Source organism: Perca flavescens, chromosome 17 (assembly GCF_004354835.1).
Source record: "Perca flavescens isolate YP-PL-M2 chromosome 17, PFLA_1.0, whole genome shotgun sequence".
NCBI lineage: Eukaryota > Metazoa > Chordata > Actinopteri > Perciformes > Percidae > Perca > Perca flavescens.
The window spans coordinates 27461958-27480097 of record NC_041347.1 but is presented as its reverse complement, the minus strand read 5'-3'; the positions used below and the strand labels follow the sequence as shown (position 1 = coordinate 27480097).

At 47.7% G+C, this 18140-nt stretch overlaps 1 protein-coding gene across 4 annotated transcripts in view; it reads left to right on the top strand.

The window, feature by feature from the left end:
* The window catches only part of bean1 (brain expressed, associated with NEDD4, 1), a 64350-nt gene that overhangs the window by 36003 nt on the left and 10207 nt on the right, over positions 1 to 18140 (top strand). For 3 of the 4 annotated variants that reach the window (XM_028604323.1, XM_028604324.1, XM_028604321.1), the window contains exon 3: positions 17739 to 17945. In XM_028604323.1, the coding sequence (XP_028460124.1) occupies positions 17739 to 17945 (207 nt within the window). The remainder of the gene's footprint in view (positions 1 to 17738; positions 17946 to 18140) is intronic. The other variant, XM_028604325.1, reaches the window with a different exon arrangement.

The window sequence follows — 18140 nt, the reverse complement described above, 5'->3', positions numbered from 1 at the left end:
GATGCTCATAAGTGTACCTGGTACCAGAGCACCCTAGGCCAAGGTCAATGATCGATTTCATAATCGTTTCATCTGATCTGAGGCCGTATGTTTTGGACACTCGGGTGAAGAGAGGGGCAGAGCTGTCAACCGATCACCATCTGGTGGTGAGTTGGGTCAGGGGTGGGGAAGACTCTGGACAGACCTGGTAAGCCCAAACGTGTAGTGCGGGTAAATTGGGAACGCCTGGAGGAGGCCCCTGTCCGACAGACTTTCAACTCACACCTCCGGCGGAGCTTTTCGTGCATCCCTGTGGAGGCTGGGGGCATTGAACCCGAGTGGACAATGTTCAAAGTTTCCATTGCTGAAGCTGCGGCGAGGAGCTGTGGTCTTAGGATCTTAGGTGCCTCAAGGGGCGGTAACCCACGAACACCGTGGTGGACACCAGTGGTCAGGGAAGCCGTCCGACTGAAGAAGGAGTCCTTCCGGGATATGTTATCTCGGAGGACTCCGGAGGCAGTTGCAGGGTACCGAAGGGGCCCGAAGGGCTGCAGCCTCTGCCGTGAAAGAGGCAAAGCAGCGGGTGTGGGAGAAGTTTGGAGAAGACATGGAGAAGGACTTTCGGTCGGCACCAAAGTGTTTCTGGAAAACTGTTCGCCACCTCAGGAGGGGGAAGGGGGAACCATCCAAGCTGTGTACAGTAAGGATGGGACACTGTTGACCTCCACTGAGGAGGTAATAGGGCGGTGGAGGGAGCACTTTGAGGAACTCCTGAATCCGACTAATACGCCCTCTATGTTAGAGGCAGAGCTGGAGGATAACGGGGATTGTCGCGATTTCCCAGGCGGAAGTCACTGATGTAGTCAAACAACTACACAGTGGCAAAGCCCCGGGATTGATGAGATCCGTCCGAAATGCTCAAGGCTCTGGGTGTGGAGGGGCTGTCCTGGTTGACACGCCTCTTCAACATTGCGTGGAAGTCTGGGACGGTGCCAAAGGAGTGGCAGACTGGGGTGGTGGTTCCTCTTTTTAAAAAGGGGGACCAGAGGGTGTGTGCCAATTATAGGGGTATCACACTTCTCAGCCTCCCTGGTAAAGTCTACTCCAAGGTGTTGGAAAGGAGGGTTCGGCCGATAGTCGAACCTCGGGTTGAGGAGGAACAATGCGGATTCCGTCCCTGGTCGTGGAACAACGGACCAGCTCTTCACTCTCGCAAGGATCCTGGAGGGAGCCTGGGAGTATGCCCAACCGGGTCTACATGTGTTTTGTGGATTTGGAGAAGGCGTATGACCGGGTCCCCCGGGAGATACTGTGGGAGGTGCTGCGGGAGTATGGGGTGAGGGGGTCTCTACTCAGGGCCATCCAATCTCTGTATGACCAAAGTGAGAGCTGTGTCCGGGTTCTCGGTAGTAAGTCGGACTCGTTTCAGGTGAGGGTTGGCCTCCGCCAGGGCTGCGCTTTGTCACCAATCCTGTTTGTAATATTTATGGACAGGATATCGAGGCGTAGTCGGGGTGGGGAGGGGTTGCAGTTTGGTGGGCTGGGGATCTCATCGCTGCTCTTTGCAGATGATGTGGTCCTGATGGCATCATCGGCCTGCGACCTTCAGCACTCACTGGATCGGTTCGCAACCGAGTGTGAAGCGGTTGGGATGAGGATCAGCACCTCTAAATCGGAGGCCATGGTTCTCAGCAGGAAACCGATGGAATGCCTTCTCCAGGTAGGGAATGAGTCCTTACCCCAAGTGAAGGAGTTCAAGTACCTTGGGGTTTTGTTCATGAGTGAGGGGACAATGGAGCGGGAGATTGGTCGGAGAATCGGGCGCAGCGGGCGCGGTATTGCATTCAATCTATCGCACCGCCAGACGAAAAGAGAGCTGAGCCAGAAGGCAAAGCTCTCGATCTACCGGTCAGTTTTCGTTCCTACCCTCACCTATGGTCATGAAGGCTGGGTCATGACCGAAAGAACGAGATCCAGGGTACAAGCGGCGAAATGGGTTTCCTCAGGAGGGTGGCTGGCGTCTCCCTTAGAGATAGGGTGAGAAGCTCAGTCATCCGTGAGGAGCTCGGAGTAGAGCCGCTGCTCCTTTGCGTCGAAAGGAGCCAGTTGAGGTGGTTCGGGCATCTGGTAAGGATGCCCCCTGGGCGCCTCCCTAGGGAGGTGTTCCAGGCACGTCCAGCTGGGAGGAGGCCTCGGGGAAGACCCAGGACTAGGTGGAGGGATTATATCTCCAACCTGGCCTGGGAACGCTCGATCCCCAGTCGGAGCTGGTTAATGTTGCTCGGGAAAGGGAAGTTTGGGGTCCCCTGCTGGAGCTGCTCCCCCCGCGACCCGACACCGGATAAGCGGACGAAGATGGATGGATGGATGGATGAGATGTTAATATAAAAATTATGCACCAGTAAGAATCAAATGTGTGCCCATAGCATAGTCAAATGTCTCTTTTAACATTTTCAAAGACACCACATATCTTTTAAGAAGTCCCTCAGTGTAAAATTTGAATAGTTTTGTTGCAGTAACATTGCTCAGGGCCCTCAGAGTCAACCACAAAATAAAGAGTCTAGAAATGAAACACTGAAATATTGGGTGAAAGACATCTTGTCTTTAAAAAAAAAACAAAAAACATCAGTTTTCCTTTTTTTCAGGAATGAATACATTGTAACATTTTGAGACATGACTGCATGCTGTGGCGGAGATGTTTTCAATATCACTTTGGCTGATTGGCTTAGAAATCCAGCTGTGTGGTCAGACATTTGCAATGATGTTAATGCATCCTAATGAGCATCCCTGGCCTGCATTGATACGGATTGTTATGTGCAACCGGCTTGATTAGCCTTTAGTGTCAAATCTGATAAATCTTTTCCATTAGCTAATTTGTGTTTTAGAATTGGATCTGGTCTACTTTAAACAACTTTCTTTAACAAACTAAACTAAATTAAATGAGATACTTCTTATCTTTTTATATACATATTTATTTTGCACCATCATTTGCATACAGTAAAAAAAACACTCATTGACATCTCTATTGTTTTTATAGCATGATTGTGGGTGAAGGTTACAGTTTGTGCTTTCTGTAAAATCAGGATCCACATTATGTTACTGTACATTACAGTTAGGTAATAAATAAACAAAAAGCTAAATATCAAAGGTGACCTTAATGTTGGCAATAATTGTGTGTGTGTGTGTGTGTGTGTGTGTGTGTGTGTGTGTGTGTGTGTGTGTGTGGGAGGCTTGCAGTCCAGCTGTCAACTATCAAAAGAGGAAAGTCTGTAGTGGTTTGTTGGGTTGCTCTGAATGGTCCATGACTACTGAAGCACAGCACAAAGGAATGCAGAGATGGAAGGATGAAGGTTTAAAAGGAAAGATGTAAAACTGGTAGAGGGAGGAAGACTGATAGAGGACAGGGGGATGGACACATAGTTGATAGTTGGGTGGATTAATGACAGTGGTTTTTCAAGATGTTCCTGCCTGTTCTATTTCGTATAGGCTTCGCCCTCTAAGCCACGCTATGGGTTTATCCCTTCGCGCATGCGCAGTCGTGAAGATTTTCTTTCCCGCCCTTGCGTGCCGCACAGGCTTCAACTACGTCCGCAATTACTGTATAAAAACAGGGCGGACCCGTTGCTCTGCTCCCACTTTTTCTTCAAGCAAGAGCAGTTATGAAGAAGGTAATGAAGCCTACCAGCTCCAGCGGCGTCCGCCTCTGCCCCTCCTGCGAGGCCAGCTACATCTTCTCGCCGGACCTCCACCCCGCTGCGAGACCGGCCTCGGCGCCTCTCATGCCGGCAAGGCTCTCACCTCCGACGCCTCCTGCCCGTTCTGCACCCGCCTGCCTTCTAAAGAGCTTCAATGGAACGATGCGACACCGTCTACGCCCTGGAACCGCTGGAAGAGGGTGTCTTCGACGTGCACGAGTCCGATGACTCGTCTCCCCCGAACAACGACTCTCTCACCGGGTTTCCTTCCTCCCCACTGGGAGGACTGGATCTAGAGACAGGGATCGATGCCTTTCCACTACGGCTCTCCCAGTCTCCAGAACGGCCAGGGGCACCGCCTCAGTGGTCTTCCCCTCTGCCGCAGGTGGCTCCACCCTCCACCACCAAGGCTCTTTTTCTGGACCTGCCGGAGATCATAAAAAGAGCGGCGGACCAGAGGGGCATAGCGCTTCCAGCGGAGCCTCCAGCCCCCTCTCGCGGCCTCCTGAGCGGTGACATCTACTCTCAGGAGCCGCTGTCCAAACGGGCCCCACTCTGGCCGCGCTTCACGGAGCTTCTGCCGTTCGTGGAGGAGGCTCTCTCTCAGCCAGGGAAACTGAGGGCGCCAGTCTCGCGCTATGCCCCGTTCACACGGGTTCATGGCGACACAGAGGCAGGCTTTCCTTCGGTCCCCCCTCTGGAGCAGAGCCTGGCGTCGATCCTGCTTCCGAAGGCTACCTTCTTCGGCCACTGGAAGCCGACCCCCCCCCTCTCCCCAGGACCAGGTTTGCGCCTAAGTCAATGACCGGTCTCACCAGTGTGCGGCCCAGGGCTTAGCGGCGCAAAACAACATAGCCTTGCTAGCCTCCGCCGTCTCCGCAATGGCCACCAACCCGGAGGCGCTTCCTCCGGAGCTAGCTACGGAGATCGGCATGGCTATGATCGCCATCCTCACCCTCACCACGGCGACCACGGTGGCGTTGTCGAGGATCCAGGCGTGGCAGACTGTGGCCCAGCGAAATATCTGGCTCCACATGTCACAGCTACCCACGGAGGTCAGGCGCGAGCTTCTGTACGGTCCCATAGCTCCCGATGGACTATTTGGACCTCGTCTACAGACAGCCACATCCCACCTCCACCAGGCAGCCGAAGAAGCGGAGCGGCTACGGCGGCTTGGCTCCTGGAAGGCGGCGCCTCAACAACAGCGCCACCGCTCCACCAACCGCCATAAGAGGAAACGTCCCACAGCCTCTGCTGCGGCTGCGCACTCCCAGTCTTCGACCTCCGCCCCTCCGCCTGCCCCAGCGCAGCGACAGCCGGCCCCCGACCGGCAGGCTTCATGGGGTCGAAGGATCATAAAGGCGGCTCCCACCTGGTCTAACCCGCCCCCGGAGCCACCCACCAAGCAGCGGCGACGGTGGCAATGACGGCGCGGGGAACGTCTGTCCCTCCACGGTTGAAAATCGGAAACACAACGGCCCTTTTAAGGGCCACTTAAGTCTTTCTAAAGAGCAGTTTCCCCTCAACCTAGCAGCCCTTGTTCCCACTGAACATTACGCTGATAATATGACAGATGTTCCCCACACAAGCACACACCAGGTCACCGCTGCTCGCGGAGCTGCACCGCTCTCTCACTATGCATACAGCGGGAGCAGACGCCATGCCGCTACACGTAGCGCTGCTAAGTTCTCCTCCTCCCCCTAGCTATGCCAGCGGGATGAGGACGACGATGACCCGCCACCCTTTCGACAGGGCCCTACCATGGGCTGGGCGACACGTTCTACCCACGTCTTGCCCAGCGGCGGGACAGGCTCTGCGCTTCCTGCTAGCTATGTCTGTGAACAACACAGACATGCGCGCGCCCGCTCTCAGAGCACAGCGTGGCATGGATCAGACTGACACACATGGACTCGTGGATGTCAAAACTGATATCACGGGGCTACACACTCCAGTTCGCCTCCCCCCCGCGTGTTGGAGACAACTGTGTCATCCCAGGCGGAATCAGACGCCATGACGTCAGAATTACGGGAACTGCTGTCAAAGGGAGCAATTTCCCGAGTTCCTCCGGGGGAGGAGAACGAGGGTTTTTACTCCCAATACTTTCTCACTCCAAAAAAGTCAGGCGGGTTTCGCCCCATCCTCGACCTGTCCCAGTTCAACCGGTGCGTCATGGTACGTCCATTCCACATGTTGACTATCAAACGTGTTGGAATGCGTGCGCCACCAAGAGTGGTTCACATCCGTGGATCTGAAAGACGCTTACTTTCACATCCAAGTCATCCCCAGACACAGGAAATTCCTGCGCTTCTTTTTCCAAGGGGCTCATTTTCAGTACAACCAACATTCGGTTACTCACTGGCCCCTCGCAGTTTTTCCAAGTGCATGGAGACGGCACTTCAGCCGTTGCGGAAAAAAGGCGTCAGAGTCCTGTTTTATCTGGACGATTTGCTCATCCTGGCTCCCTCTCGGGAAACGGCGGCGCTACACACCGTGTCAGTCCTGCAGCACCTGCAGACACTCGGTTTCGCCATAAACTGGCAGAGAAGCACATTGGTTCCCTCACAATCGATAGTTTATCTGGGCGTAGTGCTAAACTCGATTGTTATAAGGGCCAGGCTGTCAACGCCGAGGCAAGATGCGCTGCTTTCTCTCCTGTCGCGCACCACGCCCCGCTCAAAGGTGTCAGCGCTGTCTATCATGCGCCTTCTGGGCATGATGTCCGCGGGCTACATGGTAATACCCCTGTGGCTTCTCCACATGAGGAAAATCCAGAGGTGGTTCCTTCGTCAGCACATCGACCCCATACGCCACAAGTGGCGAATGCTGACTATCCCTCCCTCTCTGCAGTCAGACATGTCATACTGGGGAAACCCCCAGACCCTGTCAGCTGGGGTTCCCCTGGGCAGAGTGACGTCATACGTGACAGTGTACACGGATGCGTCCCTCACTGGCTGGGGAGGAATGTGTGAATCACAGGTGGTGGGAGGGGAATGGCCTCCTCCTCCCCTCCCACACATAAACTGCCTGGAGCTGTCCACGGTGCTGAAGGTCTTGAAGCACTTCGCCCCGAAGGTAGCAGGGAGACATGTTGTGGTGCAGACAGACAACGTCACAGCAGCGGCGTTCATAAATCGCCAGTGCGGCGTACGCTCGGTCATCTGCTGTCCCTCAGGGACGTCCACATCCCCGGGATACTAAACCGGGCGGCAGACCTAATGTCGAGGTGGGGACCCTCTCACAACGAGTGGAAATTGAATCCCACTATCGTTTGGAAGCTGTGGAGCAGGTTCGGGGAAGCGGAGGTGGACCTGTTCGCCTCACGAGAAAACACACAGTACGCTCTGTGGTTTTCCTTGAGCTCACGGGACAACCCACCCCTGGGCGCGGACGCTTTCTCCCACCATCCCTGGCCCAGAACCCTCCTATACGCTTTCCCCCTGGTCCCTCTGATCCCTCGCCTCCTGGAACGCATCCAGGAGGGAGGCCTGTCGGTCATCCTGGTGGCACCGGAGCGCACAAACGCATCCTGGTTCCCGACGCTGGTCCAGCTGCTGGCGGCTCGCCCCTGGCAGTTGCCGTGGCACGAGGACGCACTGTCACAGCTGGACGGCGCGATAGCCCACCCCCGGTGATAACCCAGCGACTGTGGAGCTGGCTGCTGAGCGGGAACGCTTGCAGAGGTTAGGCTTGCCACCTCTCGTGGTGCGCACCATTCAGAGTGCGAGAGCACGGAGAGGGAGTCAGACCCCATATCGTGCCCCCTGCCCGTCGTACTGACTTATCTCCAAACACTGGTAGATAACGACTTGGCCCCATCCACGGTCAAAGCCTACGCGGCGGCCATTTCATCTTGCCACGAAGGCTATGGAGAGAGTTTTTTTGCGGACCCTCTAGTTAAACGTTTTTTGAAAGGGGTCCGACGGCAGAAACCCGCCGTGCGTTCTCTCACGCCCCAATGGGATCTGACCCTGGTACTCCGAGCTCTGGGGAAGCCCCCTTTTGAGCCCCTGGCACAAGCCCCTCTCAGGTTGCTGTCTCTAAAAACGGCGCTCCTCCTTGCACTGACATCAGCCAAGCGAGTGAGCAACTTATGTGCGCTGTCAGTCTCGCCGTCCTGTCTCTCAATCAGAGGGGACGGGAGCGCAGCCACCCTACAGCCCAACCCTTCTTTCACACCAAAAATTTTAACAAATTCCTTTCGGTCGAGGGTTTTTTCCCTCCAGGGTTTTTTCCCCCCGCCTCATAACAACGACGCGGAGGAGGCTTCCCACAGATTGTGCCCGGTGCGTGCGTTATCACAGTATGTTTTACGCACGGCGGACATAAGGCGGACACAGCAGCTGTTTGTTCACTACAGGGAACACTCCCAAGGGGCGGCCCTGTCGAAACAACGCCTGTCCCACTGGCTGTGCGAGGCTATCACCCAGGCCTAAAACACGGAGGGGGCGGTGCCCCCGCAGGGCATTCGGGCACATTCTACACGGGCTCTGTCTGCATCGACAGCCCTGTTCAGAGGCATGTCAGTGGCCAAAATCTGTGCTGCGGCCTCTTGGGCATCTCCATGCCCTTTCATCCGCTTCTATTTGTGGGATGTGTCTGAGCCCTCCCTGACTCACTCGGTACTCTCTTCTCACAACGACGAATGAGGCCCCGTCGTATGTATAATTGTATATATTATGTACATATATATGTATATGTTTTTGTCACTATTATACAATCACGACATGTGCCGCTTTATGTTTTCTTCTGCCCCCTCCCCTCCCCCCCTACTCTGGGTGTCTGGGAGGAACTCGGGTGTCCCATAATTATCAATCATGTATTTCCCTCATCAATTATGCACGCCTGCATTCTCGGTTTGGGCTTTCAGCCAGCTAACAGGTCGTTGCCATGGCGGCACATGAGAGATAAGTGACAGTAAGGGAAAATTGTTAGTCTATGTTCCACTTGTGGGATCTGTCGCAGGTGGCATTGACTACATCAGCTTCGCCCTAACCCATAGCGTGGCTTAGAGGGCGAAGCCTATACGAAATAGAGCGATAGTTACGTTATTGTAACTCCAGATTCTATGAGTATAGGCGTAGCCCTCTAAGATTCGGGCCACCTGCTCCTATTGCATTAGCTGAAGAAAAAGCTGATGTTGGGAGCAGAGCAACGGGTCCGCCCTGTTTTTATACAATAATTGCGGACGTAGTTGAAGCCCGTGCGGCACGCAAGGGCGGGAAAGACAATCTTCACGACTGCGCATGCGCGAAGGGATAAACCCATAGCGTGGCTTAGAGGGCTACGCCTATACTCATAGAATCTGGAGTTACAATAACGTAACTATCGTTCTATGTTGGAGCATTGTCACTGTGCTGCATGTTCTGCAACAAATGTAAGCGCAATTGTGTTTTTCATGGATCAATCATGGCTCATCACCATGCGGTCATAATTCGGCAAAAAATAAAACCCAGGGTACACTTTGATTTGTTCTTCTTATCAAATTTGCCCCAAGTATGTACAGTGATTTTTATATTATATTGAAGTTAAAAGAAATTTGTGCATTTATAAACTGATAGAATTGTACATAATTGGTGATAAACCTAATTTAGAAAACAGTGTTATGGTCCTTAAAGACTTATTATTTAGAGTTTCTACTGGTTTCACCAAGTAAAATTTATGACCTTTTTAAGACCATTATGAATGAAATTTAGGAGCTGTATCACGACATCATAAAGAAAGTAAGATGTCAGAGGACTGGTGTCTAGATTGGCTGCAATATACAGTAAATTGCATGTTGGTCTTATTTGTAGTCTTAATACAGCGAATTATATTTGGACTATAGCGACAGAACTACAACACCACAGAATAAAAAAAAAATAACATTCTAAAGCTCTGCAGGAACATTTCAATGAGCATTAGAGGTAGTGTTACATGGACGTAGGAAAATTAAGAACCGTTTAAAATTATGTAAGACCTAGAACACAATACTTCAGCGAATTTAAGAGTTTTTAATGCTTAACATTTTGATTTTGAAATTTTAGACTTTTTGTTAGATTTTTTAAGACCCCCGTGGAAACCATGTTATTTCATTTTTATCCCTCACTGGAAATCAACGTTGATGCCACTGTTGCTTAAGTTGGGTTTGTTGTCGTCCCTTATTGAGCGTCCTGCCCGGAAGAACTCTTTCTGCCTCGATGTCCGTGGTTGTACAAGTCAGCCAGTGCTATGGTATGTTTCATATTGAAGAGAAGGTGGTTGTAACTCAGAATGACAAGCTGTCGGATTGAATCTGAGTGGTTGCTTGATGCTTCTGTATAATGTATGCAGCTAATGTACAAAGTGTAGCAGCGTACGCAGCAGCAGTCAATATCACAGGCTTTTAACCTTTATAGCTTATGACACCCAAAAATAAATGACTGCTAGTGACTCTCCAATCTGCATGGACACACACACACACACACACACACACACACACACAATGTTGATCTTAAATAGCTTTGTCTTCCCCTGTTCGTCTGTCTCTCTTGATTGATTATTGCAGGACGACTAACAGATGCAACTTTTAATGACAAAACATACCATAAAGATTAATTCCTCAACATGATACACTACATATTTATATTTAAACTGTATTTACAGCCCTTTACTCCTGATGACCCAAAAAATCATTATTTACGCTATATATATTATATAGGCTTATATTGACTTCAAGCTGAAGAGAAATCCACCTAACCGTTAGATATTCCCACTCCAATTTATGTGTCGAGCTCCAGAAGCCATTGGAATGAAAACAAGCTTAACTGAAATAGGAGTAACAAGGCTATTTTTAAAATGTAAGGAGTAGAAAGTACAGATAATTGTGAAAATGTAAGGAGTAGAAGTAAAAAGTCTGCTGTAAAATAATTACTCCAGTAAAGTATAGATACCCAAAATTTCTACTTAAGTAAGGTAACAAAGTATTTGTACTTCGTTACTTGACACCTCTGCTGGTAAAACAGTTAATTCTTGCTAAAAATTTACTGTGACGCACTGCACTGGCCACCGGCCAATCACATTTGTGCAGGGGCACATTCAAGTATTATAATTGGAACTGTAATCTCATAGTATTATAAACAACTGTGCAGTGCTTTTTAAACAGATTCTTGCCTATAAATGCAGTATTCATCCGTAGGCAATGTGACAAGATTTTGGTAACTGAACGATCTGGTTTCGGTTTGTAATCCGAGTAGTATTGACCAGTCACGTTTGAGCGGGCTTTGGTTGCATACAGGTTAATAGTTGTGGGGAGAGCAAAAGAGGTGGAACGCATTGGCTGAAATGTAGTCTCACTTTTCCCCTAGCGAACCGAGTCATGAATTATTCTTTTGGTTCACCTACTGGGTCTGACTAGTCTACACAGTATTCCGGGATGGGAGAAAAACATGCTCTGGTTTATTGGCATTTCTTTAAACCACCCACGGACGCCTCTGCAAAATAGCCTCGGGAAGGAACTTGTATTGGTGGAACGTGGACGTTCAAAAGTTGTTTTAGTCGTGCGCGAGTGAAATCCGGCGGAATTTCCATCGGCAACGGAGCAATCCCAGAAGTGGAACGTCAAGGATATAGACTAGCTGAAATGCAATTTCAGAACCCATTGGCCATTGTCTGACACCGATTTAGCTTTTTATTTTTTTTAATCTGCATTCATATGCAGAAATCTGTTTATAGAGATTAGCCAAAATGTGGTCTGGACAAAGCTTCTGATCTACCGGTTAATTTCCGTTCCTCTTCTCACCTGCGGTCATGAAGGCTGGGTCATGACCGAAAGAACGAGAGCCCGGATACAAGCGGCCAAAATGGGTTTCCTCAGGAGAGTGGCTGGCGTCTCTCTTAGAGATAGTGTGACAAGCTCAGTCATGCGTGACAGATCTCTACCCTGGCCTGGGACTGCCTCGGTATCCCTCAGTCAGAGCTGGTTAATGTGGCTCGGCAAAGGGAAGTTTGGGTTCCCTTGCTGGAGCTGCTGCTCCCACCACCTGACCCTGGATAAGCAGATGGCGTTGGATGGATGGATGGATGGATGGATGGATGGATGAATGGTTGTCAGGAGCTAAAGCACCTACAAAAAGTATCAACTCAGACTGTAAACAATGACCGACGCAAGGAAGAGGAAGTCTTGGCCTGGATATCCACCGGCTACACTGAAACCCACAAAATATTGTCCGTTGCCTCCAGAGGCTGAATCTTCAGACTAATAATTGATATAATGGATTATTTTTCATTGATTTGTGAAAGGACTTGAATTTACAATATAATGCTTAACAAAGAAGGTTCAGGAGGTTGGATCTCCAGTAACGTCATGATATTGGCGGTTGCAGTCACCTCATGGCATATTGTGAGTCCGCTTTCATTATCTCGGGGATGAAGTCAAAATGCAGCTGTAGTTCTACTCATAGCCAGTAAAAAAACAACTTCTTACTGTGAAAATACAAACGCAAAAAAAGTGAAAACAACTTTAACCTCATGTACATTTAAAGGTAGTAAACAAGCCCCAGAGGCTCAGCTCAGGGCTGGTGTCAACATCAAGATTATGAACTGTTTTTTTGTGGCACACTTGAGTATACAGTGTAGGAGGTGGGTGCGTGTTCTACTGTAAGCAGTAGTGACAAGCTGTCAAAGTGAGTTACCGCTCTTGCTGTTTCATTATATATGAACATATACCATATACTCCCCTACACACAGCAGTAGCCAAATGGTGTTGAGGTCATTGTGTGTTTCTCATACAGACGACCTGCAAGCACAAGCCCAAAGTTGAAATGCTTTTGAGCCAAGACACTGAATCACTAACAAGTAGAAGCCAATGCAGAAAGGTCTTGGGATGCAGTATCACGATTAGCTGCTAAATGCTGGCTTCAAAAAATGTCTTTGTTGAAGTAAATTCACAACTTCCTTTTAGAAATAGTTCATTTCCAGTAGCTTCTCAATGTGTGTTTCTGGGTAAGAATCAGGCATCTCAGCAAATGGTGGCAAGCAATAAACCAAAAAATCCATTGAGGATCATGAGTGTAATGCCACAGGCCGTACTGCATGCCAATGATTTCCATCGCCCCTCCAGCTATATACTCTAGGTGCCGTTCTGTCAATCACCTTGTTTACCTTTGTTACATAATTACTACGTTGACGACGTGCTACACTATAGTCCACAAAAGATTTATGTTGGATGTCTTAAGATTTATAGGTTTCTTGTTACCATGCTTCTCGCTGTTTATTTTACACTGATTTATTTCATGAGGCATGTAGGGTTGATACGCTCAGAGACTCATACTACCCACAGTCACCAACACACACACACACACACACACACACACACACACACACACACACACACACACACACAGGCCTCCAGCTAGTCTGTCTATAGGGCTGGGCTACGATGGGATTAAACAGTACTTGTCCTTTGTGTGATTCTTGTATGGAAGGAGAGCAGCCATGAACTCTCAACATAAGAGAGAGAGATGTAGAGAAAGAAAGAAGAGAGAACAGGATGAAGAGACAAATCTTTCAACCTAAAGTATTTATTTGAAGAAAATGCATCTGCGATAAACAGACAAATGAATTGGATTTAAGGTTCAAGCAACAAGGAAGTCCTGCAGAAAGAAATGAAACCTCTTTTCATCCCATCCTTTCCCAGCTGTGTGTGTGTCTGTCAGATAAGGGGCATTACCAGGGCGTGTTCAGGGTGTTCAGGGTGTTGGGTGTTGCTGGTACCGTGCGACATGTGCACGACTCAGCACTTTATCATCACCATGGTAACCTAAAGGGTTCACACAGGGAGGGGTCCTTTAATGTTACCAACTCAGCTGTCTGCTGTGTAGATGTTAACGGCGTTACTGTATGTGTGTGTTTGTGTGTGAGATGTGTGTGCCGGACATCTGCTGCATGTATAGGCGCGCACGCGCGCGCACACACACACACACACACACACACACACACACACACACACACACACACAGTTTCTCTCCTCTTTCTCTGCTTTCTCTCTGCAGCTGGGTCCTGTTCCCTCAGGGTTTTGAAATATAACACTATCACCATTTCTCTTCCTCTCTCTATCTATCCTCCAAATCATTGTGTGGCCGCCTCCTCTCTCTACCATCACTCCACTCTCTGTATCTCTCCTCCTCTGTCTTAAATCACACTGAAGTGGAGGGAACAAAAGATATTTGCTGGCCAGTTTTGTCCGGCGGCCTTACAGGACAGTGAGTTCATACAGCCACACTAACAAGAAGTGAGTAGCTGTGGCAGTAAGAAAGTAGCAGTAAGGTGTGACTGGCTGATATCTCCTTATAGCAGTTTGCAGTTTCCAAAATACTTTATTTAAAAACGACAAATGTGAGCCTCATGGTGGCGCTAGAAGAAATGTCAGAGGTCCCTCAAAGTCAATAGAATTCATCCTCTGGGGAACATGAATGACTGTACAACATTTCGGGATCCATCTGACAGTTGTTAAGATATTTCAGTCTGGACCAAATTGGTGGACTGACTGACATTGCCATCCCTATACGAGCTACCAAGATTATTATGAGTTTGTCTGTTGCGTGTGTGTGTGTGTCTGTTGCGTGTGTGTGTGTGTGTTGCGTGTGTGTGTGTGTGTGTGTGTGTGTGTGTGTGTGTGTGTGTGTGTGTTACAAAGGGAGCAAGGTTTATGTGAATTTGAATCTATATAATTATAGATTTCCTTCTGAGTTCTCTCTGGAGAGGACAGGAAACAAATGTGTGGAGTTTATGAGGAAGACATGAGAAGCAAAATTAAGACAAATCATGTTAGGAGAGCGAGAAAGAGGAGACAAAGAAGTGTGTGAGAGAGGAGACGTTACTGAGAGAGGAGAGAGGTCTGCTGGGAATCGTTTGGGGTGAGAGAACATTTTCCTCTTCTCTGGAATCTATGTGAAACCAAATTACCGTAAACAACAGAATTACAGACGCAGACGTTCACGGGGGGAAAGAGACGAGAAATGAGCAATAGAGAAGCACTAAAAGACTGAAATGAAAATTATATTGGGTATGATTTGATTGTTTCCTGCTTTATATTCAGAGCAGTGATAGACAAAAAGAGAGACAGCAAAAAAACATGTCTCCCAACTTAAAGGACGCGGTCTCCCTTTGGGTCAGTCAGTGGCAAAAATGACAGGTTTTGTCGCACTGTTGCTGCACCCCCTGTAGTTGCGTTGGTGTATTTAAAAACATGCTGGAATTTAGAGACACAATTTCTTGAAACCCGTCTGCGTTTTAGCATTCCATTTCATTGTGTAAATGCTAAGAATCTTTTTAAACGTGCTGATTAGCTATCTTTTTAATATTTATTCTTAGCAACTAATCATCTATCAATTCATCTCTTATTATGTTTTTCACTATGCGGCTCAGGTAGATGCTTCACTGTCTTGTCGTTTTATTCAATGACAATAAAGATACTTGCATTCTCCAAGAAAATTATGGCCAAACTGGATCTATAGTGTCTTAGTTATCAAGACAGATAAAAACATACATCAATTAGTTCAACTGTGTTACATAAAGTACGTTAATGAAAAACAAAGGCAGATTTTGCATATTGTACCTCAATATATTTCCTGTTTTGCTGTAATGCAGCAACCCTGTCTGTTCATAGTAAAAAACTAATTCTTAATTTTAGTTGTGACTGCAAATTCATTGAGACAATACTTGAATGCAGTGGATGCATTGCACATTTCAGGAAAACAACATGATACATACATGCAATAAATGATGGAATGATGTAGCTTCTCTGCACTTTGAGGATATAAGTGTACAACTCTGTTCACACTGCAGGCATCCGTGAATGTTTGAAACCAAAATAAGTCCTCCAAATTAAATGTAAAAATATGTCTTTGCTCTATGCCCTCTAGAGCAAGTGATGATCTAACTACGATTGACACGGCAAGTAAATCATGGCAACAAAAGCAAATGCAGACAGACAAACGCACACAAGGCAAGGCACCAAAAAAGAAGAAGCATAATTGACAATTTGGCAGGAAGAGTGAAAATGGTCGGGTTGTACTGCAGTGGGGGATGAGGGGAAAGTGGAAACAGGTGAGCAGGTGAATGAGAGGCATCTGGTGGATGAATGGAGAACATGGAGGCAGCAGGAGAAGTGAGAATGTGGCTGAAGGGAGGGACAAACACGACTGAGGAAGACTGTGTCACATCTAACTTTAACTTTTTGCCACGTTAATGATGCACCTTTTGATTTGTGCTCTTCATAGTTATGAGTAAACATCAGGTTTGTGTCACAAACAATAGGCCTATATAAAGTAGAGGGCATTAAGAACAGCATGAGAAAACAACTCAGCTGTGATGTGAATGAAGACAGACGGGTCCAGAGTGATTGGCAGTGAGACGGATAAAGAAGTAGACAGACACACAGGGAGAGGGTGGGCAGGGAGAGCAAACAGACAGATGAGACATTAAACAGAAATGGAGAGGAACAGGATCGTTCTCTAATCTAATGCTGGTGATGAAGACTGTGTGTGTGTGTGTGTGTGTGTGTGTGTGTGTGTGTGTGTGTGTGTGTTGACTCTAGCTCTAATTATCTGTCACACACTGAAATGGAATAAGTCCTTAGGGAAAGAGAGCAAGGAAGACGTGCAAAGAGAAGAAGCAGAGAGAAGACGTAGGGGGTACGGATTGTGCAGGGCAAGACAGCAGTTATGTAACGCGACCCCTGCTGCACTACTGTCATAAGGCCAGACAGACAGATGGATGGTTCATTTGATTTGTATTGATTTATCTATGGATAAGTCACTTAATGTCCTCCATAAATGTCAGTGCATTAATTGATTAATTTGTGTAAATTAACTACAAACAGACTGTTAAGATTTATTTTGTATATTTCTTATTTTTTTATGTTTATTGCAGGGGTGTCAAACTCATTTTAGTTCATGACATACCCCTAATTTGATCTGAAGTGGGCCAGACCAGTAAACCACTCCAGAAAGATCAGAAATGTATCTGCCACAGAGTTTCTTGTCAGCTTGATGTTGGCAAACGCAAGTTGCTTCTGCTACGAAAGCGCTCTAAGACCATTGTATTAAAACATTTTAATGTTATAGACCCAGGAGAGAGGGGTAATAGTTTGCGTAAAAACTCAGAATTTCTAAGATTAAAGTCGTACATTTACAGAAAAATAACTTGAATATTCTCTATTAAAGTGGTGAATTTGGAATTGGAATTAAATACTTCTTTGCAACTTTCACACTTTTTCACATCCAGTGGGCCTGATTGGACCCGGGCCGGTTTTGGCCCATGGACCGTATGTTTAACACCCCTGGTTCCATCATTCAATTAATGGTAACTACATGTATATATTATCTTCCTTATTTTGGATGGGGAACTACATAACATGGTGCACCTGGCCTGTTATGGTATTTATGATTGAGATTGGCGGCCTGATGCGATGCAAGACAGTGAAGTGATGTATCATGTTTGTTGTCAGTCTTCAGTTGTGCTACGGTTAAAGCAGACATTAAAGTGAACCAAGTTACACAGAGGAAGCTGTTCAAAAATTAGCTTTAATTCATCAGCTATCAAGTTGTATAGTTAACTTAAGGCTAAGTGTATCCAGCATTACAGCAGCTCAAGATCAGGATTTGGTGGTGGACTGAAACAGAGTTTAACCCTCTGAGGACAAAAGATGCACCGGAGCGCCCAAACGATGTTTTACAGAACTACTTTATGAACCTAAAGACTTTGCTAAACTCATTTCAAGCACCAAAACAATTCACACAACACGTCATAAGTCAAGGTTTGTTTTCAAAAGAGATTTGAGCAATTTCAAAAAGTAAACATCAACATTTAAGCTTTAGGGACAGATTTGGCTGAATTTGTTCTGAACATTTTGATGTTAAACACATGGGGATCCGTTTTATGCAAATACCTTAAAAAGGTAAATTTAAAAAGATATGTGAAAATGCCCTTAGACCTTTGACTTATGAACATCACATGTTCACACACACAGAAACAAACAAACACACACTCAATCCTAACCTACTAACTAACCTCGTCTAACCCTGACCTCCTCCATCTCTCTGCCAGCAGTGAGCTCCAACCAGAGCCATGGGGAGTACCCAGACTGCCGGAGTGAGAGGGAGTCGGGAGGGGAGGCGTCTCTCCTGGTGTCTCCGCTGGTGGTGGCGGGGATCGTTATAGGTCTGGTCCTCTTCCTCTCCTGCATCACCATCATCGTCGGCAGCCTGCGCAAAGACAGTCGACTCAGAAACCCACACCTCCGAGCTAGCTACGGTCAGTCTGCATCTGAGGTTTTTGACTTTCTGACTAACTGACCGCGATGGAGCATAGGTCAGGTGATATAGTAACACAATTAATGAAGTCCATAAATGAACCACAAATTGAAGTAATCAGAAAAATGAAGTAATTTCTAGAAGGATCTGTTAGGTTAAGACATTTCAGGCCCATTTATTTAGGATCTTTCTTATG